We start from the raw sequence: 10,000 nt of genomic DNA on the forward strand, positions 1-10,000 counted from the left end.
CAAGTGAAGAAGAGGTCCTCTTACTTTAAGTACTTCAGCTGGTCTGCCATCTATACCTGGAGCCTTGTTTTTCATACAAGATATTGCAGATATTACCTCATTTAAGGTATTGATTCTGTTCAGTGTCACATTGGTTTTTGACCTATGCTATTAATGGCATTTTCATCAATTATAGGATCTCTATTTAATAATTCCTGGAAGTGTTCCTTCCTCCATTTAAGGATATCAATTTCACCTTTAAAGATTCTTGTGCCATCTTTATTTCTTAAATGAAGCTAGTCTTTGTGAGATGGGACCATACACCTTACAGTATTCTTGCATTGGTGAAAAAGTGTTTTTCATATAATTTCTGTCAGTATATGTTTGCATCTCTTCAGAGTTGTTTATTCACATCTCATTTTCCATTCTTCTTGTGGATCTTTGAACATCAGCTTTCAGTTACCTATGCTCTTGTCGTTTAGGTTCTGTAGTGGGATTGTTTAGATGATCAATTAGTGCCTTTTATGTTTCCTTTATTAGCTTTGTGATTTCCATGACATTTTCATTGAACCAGTCCTCATGCTTATGATCTTTCATGACAATTGTTTCCAAGCAGCTGTCCTCACTATTCTTTAGAGTTTCTCCCATTTACTTCTAATATCTGGGGGATATTCATCTGGTACTTTATTGCTAAGGATTCATATAGACAATCGGTCAAGAATCTGGTTCTCTTCAGCATTCGTCCCTATCTAACGGTCTTTTTAAGACTTATTTCTATCACCGGGTAAACAAGGTGATGGTGAGTCCAGCAGTCCTCTGGGAAAGGGGCAGGTCTTGTGATCATTACTTTTTTAAGGACACAGGTTATTAGGATGATATAATCGAGTAAGTGCCAGTGTTTGGATCTTGGATGTTTCCAGGTAGTCTTATATTTGTTCTTATTCCTGAAGATAGTATTTGTGATGCATAGAGTGAATTCTGAACACTTGAATGGGAGAAGGGTTCCATTTGTATTGATCTTAACCCACTCCATGGCTACCAACCACTCCATGGTTACCAACCACGCCATGGCTACCAATTGTATCTCGCCATAAATGGGAGTCTCTGCCAACTCTGACATTAAAGTCACCAAGGAGGAATGCTTTGTCATTTTTAGGGACTGATGTAAGTATTCTATCAAGGTCAGGATAGAAAGATTCTTTTTTAAAGTATTAAGCATAAAAAGTCAGAGCATAAGCACCGATCATAGTGGCATATGAGTGGTCACTGGTTCGGAATTTGACAGTCATTAATCATTCACATACTCCAATAGGAAACTCAGTCACTTTGGGTAGAATTTCATTGCTTACCATTACTTTAACTTTAATAAGATTTTGCACATATTTCATGAGAGAGGTGTTTTCCTAAGTGGCAAGGGTATCTAGGATGATTGGGCACTTTACCATTGCACTTGCATTTGGTTCACCAGTGGCTTAGTCCTTATACGCCAGTACCCTTTTGGCTCCCCCATATCCACCACCCTAGGAGGCGCTGAATGACATTAATATATATATATATATATATATATATATATATATATATATATATATATATATATGTATATATATATATATATATATTTATATATATGTATATATAATATATATATATATATATATATATATATATATATATATATATGTATATATATATATATATATATATATATATATGCTCACACACATCATCATCATCAGCCATTACTAGTTCACTGCAGAACAAAGGCCTCAGATGCATCATTCCACTCCCGCCTGTTTATGGTCTTTGTATGCCAGTCCACACACACAAACTTTCTTAGTTTTTATATCCATCACTGTATATATATATATATATATATATATATATATATATATATATATATATATATATATATATATATATATGTATGTATGTATGTGTGTGTCTTTGTTTGTGTGGAAATCATGAAAACTGACATGTGATGAGCATGAAATTTACTATAGAACAGAAAGAAAATGACAATATACATCCTGTTTAGGTAGTAGGTTTGCTAGGGCACCAGCCATCTATTGAGATACTGCCAATAGAGAGTTATGGTATCATTTGACCGGCCAGACAGTACTACATTGGATCCTTCTCTCTGATTACAGTTCTATTTTCCCTTTGTCTACACATGCGCCAAATATTCTGGCCTATTTTGATTCTGTTCTCATATGTCTGACAACACTGAGTTTACCAAATAATTCTTCTTCACCTAAGGGGTTAACTAATTGATTCTCTACCTGTGCGCCGCACCGCCCTACTGTGCCACAACTATCCCCAAAGTGCGCCGGGAAAATTAAATGTATAGGTGTATAATATACATTAATTTATATATATACATATATATATATATATATATATATATATATATATATATATATATATATATATATATATATATATAGTGTGTGTGTCTGCATGCATGCATGTATGTATGTATGTATGTATGATTATGTGTGTGTGTGGGTGTGAAGAACACATTCCCTTTACAAAATAATACAGTACTATGAATGTAAGCCTCTCGTCTGTACCTTGGCTAGGTACTCAGTCCGTTCCCCTCTCCTAACGTTCATCCTAGCTACATGGGAGGAAGGTACCAATTAGTAACATTGCATCTTTGACTGTTGTGTATCTTGTTATTGTGGCGGTGATAAGACTGAACCTTGCAAAACATGGAAAAGTTTATCATAAGAAAACTCAAGCGTCTAGTTGACACTGACAGCAGCATAGATAGAGTGAAAGTTGATAATGATTCACAAGGTATACGTGTATAAGACGCTGAAAATGAAGCAAGATTAACTACTGAAAGCCAGCCTTCTTGTTCATATCCGATAGGGGAAAGTGAGATGACGCTTCAAAGTGAGATTATCTGTGCAGGTCCAAGCAGGGAAAGTGAAGTGATAGCTGAAACCTTGTTTATTTCTTCAGGTCCAAGGGTGGCCTCAGAACGTACACATAGCAGCAAGGACATCCGTTGTTAATAATTTCGCTTGTATAACGAGAGTTATCTAGAAATTTGGTTTACTTATTGTTATGTCGAGTTTAGTCCAAGAACAAAGTGCGTTGTTTGCGGCATTGTGCTGTCAAATGAATCTGTCTCTCCTATGAAAATGAAAAGACATTTAACATTAAAACATAAGCACCTCTCTTAGAGACCTGTGGATTACTTTAAAAGACCTTTGAAAGATAACAAACAACAAAGACTTAAGCTTTGAGAAAAAAGTTAAGGTAGCAGATAAAATAAAGAGAGCAAGTTTTTAGTGGGAGAGCAGACGGCAAAACATTTGAAACCCAATTCAGTTGCAGAATCATATTTTCTTCCAACTGGTTGTGCTGTAGTGAAAATTTTGTTTGGTGATGAGGCTGAAAAAGAAGTAAAAATAAAATACCTCTCTCGGACTACACTATTGGTAGACGAATCAAGGATATGTCGTCTGACATTGAAAAGACTGTCAGTGAGCTTATGAAAGATAAAATCTTTGCTCTGCAAGCAGACGAGTCAACTGGTACTGGAGGTAAATCCCAATTACTAGTGTTTATTAGATATATTACTGATAATAAAATAACTGAACAATTTTTGTGCTGCAAAGAACTTGTGCAAACTTCAGAACATAACATATTCTCCTCAGTAGCAGAATATCTGAAAGAATTGGGACTGACATGAAAATTATGTGTAGGAATTCGCACAGATAGTTACCCATCTATGTTGGGACCAGTTAAAGGTTTCGTGTCATTAGCGCAGAAGGAAAACCCAAACATGATTACAACAAATTGCTTCATACATCGTGAAAATCTTAATGCAAAGACACTTGGACAGGAATTAAAGCTTGTGCTTGAAAGTGTTGTAAAGATGGTAAACTTCATAAAAAGCAGACCAAAGCAGACAAGACTTTTTTCTATTCTTTGTGAAGAAATGGGATCTGCCTACGAAGGCCTTCTCCTTCATACAGAGTTCAGGTGGCTATCAAGAGGCAAACTGTTGTCGAGAGTACTTGAATTGCGTCAGGATATGATAGTTTTCTCTACTCTTCAGGAAAAACCTGAATTTTGTGAACTATTGGCTGATGAAATTTGGAGCGCAAAGTTATGCTACCTGGCGGATATATTTGAACATTTAAACAAGGTTAATACTAGTATGCAAGGGAAAAATGAGAATATGTTAACATCATCTGACAAAATAAAGGGCTTGCTGGAGAAAATAAGGTTTTGTAAAGATAGGGTGAGTTATGGCAATGCCTATATGTTTCCAAAGACTGCTGAAACTAAATATACAGACATCATTCCACTCATCAAGGAGCACCTTAAAATTCTAGAATTAAACATTGAAAAATATTTCCCTAATATATCTGCTGATCAGTATGATTGGGTAAGAAATCCTTTCATCTATTTTCCCTCAAGCAAGCCACAACTTGGTATCCTTGAAGAAGAGGAACTAATTAGCATCCGTAATGACCGCACACTAAAACTGGAGTACTTGGATATGTCACTAGAAAGCTTTTGGATAAGAATTGGAAAGGAACACCCTCATATAGCCATAAAAGTCCAGAAATATTGGTCCAATTCTCGACCGCATATCTGTCGGAACTAGGATTTTCAACACTCACAAACATCAAAACTAAGAAGAGGTCTGGATTGCTGAGTTTTGAAGAGGAAATGAGAGAGTGCCTGTCCAGTGTCCCTCCTAACATCGAAAGGATATGCAAATCCAGACAGGCGCAAGTATCCCAATAATCATGTATGTTTAATCTACAACAGGAATGTATGTTGCACGTCATTCCCATATGCTAATTAACTCATGCGTATATAATAGAAAAAATAATAATAACAATTATTATTATTATTATTATTACCATTATTATTATTATTATTATTATTATTATTATTATTATTATTATTATTATCATAACCATTACCCATGTGTACACACATTTGAACTAATATCATTGGTAGCCTTACATATTGTGTACCTTTGTGCCAGTCGAATATGTAGCAGGCTTATGTAATAATAGTTATAATTACTCTGACTGTAGAGTTGGTGTGCCGTCAATGTTCAGGATATATCATAAATGCCCCAATAAGGAATAAAGGTTGAGAACCTCTGGGTTAACTACTGCTCTGTTATTGGTCAGTGACCTCTTTCCTCTTGGTAAGGGTAGAAGAGACACTTCAAATATGGTAAGCAGCTCTGTTTGGAGGACACTCCCAAACCAAACTTTCTTCTCTAGTCTTGAGTAGTGGCATAGCCTCTGTACCATGGTCTTTCACTGTCTTTGTTTAGAGTTCTCTTGCTTGAGGGTACACCCGGGCACACTAATCTATCTTTTTCCTCTTTCTCCTTTTTTTAAAGTTTTTATTGTTTATATAAGGAATATTTATTTTAATGTTGTTACTGTTCTTAAGATATTTTATTTTTTCTTGCTTTCTTTCCTCATTGGACTAATTTCCCTGTTGGAGCCCCTGGGCTTATAGCATCCTGCCTTTCCAACTACGGTTGTAGCTTAGCAAATAATAATAATAATAATAATAATAATAATAGGCAAGCCAATGAATTATTTTTACAATATATAGAAATCCAACCAATCACTTATCATGTTTTCATTTCTATTCAGGTTACTCGAAAATATAAAGTAATCTGTTTGTTTGTTTTTTTCGTTAGGTAGCTAAGGCCACATAGAATATGAACCCCTGAGGATGAGTTTACCCAAATTGAAGAAATTGTTTAGGAATCTTTATGAAAAGAGCTAAGGAAACATTTTATAGTGTCCACTTAAAGAAAAAGGAAATGGTGAAAAATATTTTTATTTGCCATTTCACGAATTACTTTTGTCATACTCCCTTTGAAAAACATAGATATAACGGTAGTTTTAAACATAGTGGCACATTCAACTTTTTGTTGATAAAATATAGCTTTGGAAGTGATATTTATAAACTATAAAGTATACCTTGTTCAGACGGTACGTTGTTTTATGTCGGCCAAACATATAAAGGCATTTCTGTCAGAATACAACAGCTTAAGATGGCTAGTTTATTGGCTCTAAAATCTGACTTATCTGGAATCACCAACCAACTGTATAAATACTATATTCTTGTATATTTATTCTCATTGTGAGTTCGTCGATGTCACTGGTGAGACGAAAGTACTAACTCCAATCAACTGTCTTTTCTTTTTGTGGCTATATCACTTATATGTATATAATACATTAATATATATGTGTATATATATATATGTGTGTGTGTGTGCGTGTGTGTGTGGGGTGTATATATATATATATATATATATATATATATATATATATATATATATATATATATATATATATATATGTGTGTGTGTGTGTGTGTGGGTATATATACATACATATATATATATATATATATATATATATATATATATATATATATATATATATATATATATATATATATATACAGTATATATATACACATTTCTATATACTCTATGTATATATAAATTTTATATGTATATATATATTATATATATGTGTGTATATATAATATATATGTGTATGTGTGTGTGTATGTGTGAACTAGAGGGACTTTGGCAATACTACATACGATGAAAATATATGCAAGGATTATAAAAGGAAGATTGAGAATGGAAATCACAATTTGTGATAATTTGAATTTATAGCGGGAAAGAGCATAATTGATGCAATATTTGCACCAAGGCAGACAGCAGAGATATATCGAGAGAAACAGAAATGACTGGATGTGGAGTTTATTCCTTTGGAAAAAGTATATGACGGGGTACCTAGGCAGAAAGTGTAGAGGTGCTTGAGAGAAAAAAAATTTCTGAAAAATATGTCAGAATAATGAAAGATATATATGCAGAGGCAACCACTCAAGTAAGAAGCGCCGTTGGAACTACAGAGAGGTTTAAGGTGAAAGTTGGTCTCCACCATGGTTCAGCCATTAGCCCATACGTGTTTAATATTGTGATGGATATTATAACATCAGAAGTTAAAGAAGAGGTGCCTTGGAGTGCAGTGTCTGCTGATGACATTGTACTGACTGATATATAAAGAAAAGGTGTCCAACTCAAGCTAGAAAAAGAGAGAAGAGCTTGAGAGTAGAGGCTTAAAAACTAGCAGATCAAAATATATGTGGACAGTTGGAGAGGAATGTCAGAGAACGGTGAAATTATGCCAAGAAGACATAAAAAGCGTTAGCTTCTTCAAATATCTTGATTCTGTTGTGAGTGAAAATGAAAACCTTGATGCAAAAGTTAGTCATAGAATTCAGTGTGCATGGGTAAATTGGAGAAAGTCATCAGGGGTACTTTGTGATAGGAGGATCAGTGGAAAGGTCAAAAGAACGTTTTATAAAGGTGTTGTTAGACAAACCATGCTCTCTAGGGCAAAGACTTGGCCAATGAAGAGCAAGATAGAAAAATGAAAGTGGCCGAGATAAGAATGCTGAGGTGGATGTGTGGTGCACAAAAAATATAAGATCCGAACTGAATTAATCAGTGGGACAGTCGGAGTATTAGAGGTTTCCAAAAAAATTCAGGAAAGAAGTTTGAAATGAATTGGTCATGTCATGAGGAGAGAACATGAATGCACTTGTAAAAGGGTCATCCTCATGGCGGTGGAAGGCAGAAGGAAGATGGGAAGGCCAAAGTTCAGGTGGAAAGGTAAGTTTTTGAATGACATGAATTAAAATGGTCTAAGATAACAAGAGTTACAGGACAGAGGAAGTTGGAGAAGGCTGACTAGAAACAGCGACCCCATATAGATATGAGGAAAGCTGGAGGCAAAGAAGATATATATATATATATATATATATATATATATATATATATATATATATATATATATATATATATATATATTATATATATATATATATATATATATATATATATATATATATATATATATATATATATATATATATATGTATGTATGCATGTATCATCATCATCATCATTCATCTCCTACGCCAATGACGCAAAGGGCCTCAGTTAGATTTCGCCAGTTGTCTCTATCTTGAGCTTTGAAATCAATACTTCTCCATTCATAATCCCTTACTTCACGCTTCATAGTTCTCAGCCATGTAGGCCTGGGTTTTATAACTTTTCTAGTGCCTTGTTGGGGCCCAGTTGAAAGTTTAGTGAACTAATCCTTGTGGAGTATGAAGAGCATGCCCAAACCATCTCTCATCAAAATATGGCACTTGAGTAATCTCTCTTGTATTTTCTTTTCTAATCCTGTCCTGCCATTTAACTCCCAATATCCTTTTGAGGGCTTTGTTCTCAAGTCTACAAAGCTGTTGGATGTTGCTTCATTGTCAAACCATGACTCATATCCATACAGTAACATCGATCCCACTAAACACACACACACACACACACACACACACACACATATATATATATATATATATATATATATATATATATATATATATATATATATATATATATATATATATTATATATATATATATATATATATATATATATATATATTCTCTAATGTAAATATTTATATATATATATATATATATATATATATATATATATATATATATATATATATCTCTATTAATATGATTATATAGAAAATATACGTTTATACATGTATATATATAAAAATATAGATATATATATATATATATATATATATATATATATATATATATATATTATATATATATATATATATATGTATATATATATATATATATATATATATATATATATATATATATATATATATATATATATATATATATATATATATATATAGGTAAAGGTGTCTGGATTCAGTTCCAGTTTCACCTCAATAGATACACACCAGAACATCATCCGGACCAGTCCACTCCTTACTGGGGTACCCAAACACAGCATGAGCCTCCTCAGTAAACGGGTCAAACTCACGGTCCCGGGTTGGGATCGATCTACTGCCATGTGAATGCTTGGCGAACACGTGACCACTGTGTTTCTATATATATATATATATATATATATATATATATATATATATATATATATATATATATATATCTATAAATATATATGTATACATATATATACATCTATAAATATATATGTATATATATATATATATATATATATATATATATATATATATATATATATATATATATATATATATATATCTGTGTGTGTCTCTAGAGAGAGAGAGATATATAAATGTTTATATATATATATATATATATATATATATATATATATATTATATATACATATATATATATATATATATATATATATATATATATATATATTATGTATATATATATATATATATATAATTGTATACCAAACACTCATAAATTTTATCAATTTCACTCAGTAAAAGATACTTTTTAGTATCTATTTTTTTACGGGATCATAGATCACAGGCCTATAATGTAATTCTTTTTTATGATAAGTATGCACACTTTTCTAAAATCTTACTTGTCAATATTTGTGAAGAAGAAAATTCCATTATTGCAGATGAAATTATCAATATTAGTCCGGTATGTTTATTTGGAATGGATTCTTGGACTAATTATAACTATAGCAACAGTGGTTAATACTTAAACTAACGAAAAAGAAAATGCTCTGAAATCAAAATTATGTGGTCTCAATTCCTCACAGAATGGTCATGAAATCACCAACAGTTTATGGAAAGAATTAAGTAAATGACTCAAGCTTGCACTTACCATTCTTTGTAGACGCCGTGTTATTCGCTATGAAGACTTTCGTTTTTGTCACGCTCATTTGTTGTGTAGAATCTGCCAAAAGAAAGACATTTAAACAATGGAAACCACGTTGAATAAACATTAAAAAGAAAACGAGAAATGAGGATGAAAAAATGCATAAGATTATGCATAATTTCTTTTAAAAAATTATGTACGACAGAAGACATAAACAAATATCCATCACCTTGAACTAAAACTTTACCATCTCAGCCTTTATACACCTAAACTCGAATATATACAGTATATATAT

General features: G+C 32.4%; 1 protein-coding gene across 1 annotated transcript in view; it reads right to left on the bottom strand.

Annotated features, from left to right (window-relative positions):
• Positions 1-10,000, bottom strand: part of LOC137643869 (protein amalgam-like) — a 538,253-nt gene that overhangs the window by 137,390 nt on the left and 390,863 nt on the right. The window contains exon 5 of the mRNA XM_068376606.1: positions 9,712-9,783. Coding sequence (XP_068232707.1) covers positions 9,712-9,783 — 72 coding nt within the window. The remainder of the gene's footprint in view (positions 1-9,711; positions 9,784-10,000) is intronic.

Source organism: Palaemon carinicauda, chromosome 1 (assembly GCF_036898095.1).
Source record: "Palaemon carinicauda isolate YSFRI2023 chromosome 1, ASM3689809v2, whole genome shotgun sequence".
NCBI classification, from domain to species: domain Eukaryota; kingdom Metazoa; phylum Arthropoda; class Malacostraca; order Decapoda; family Palaemonidae; genus Palaemon; species Palaemon carinicauda.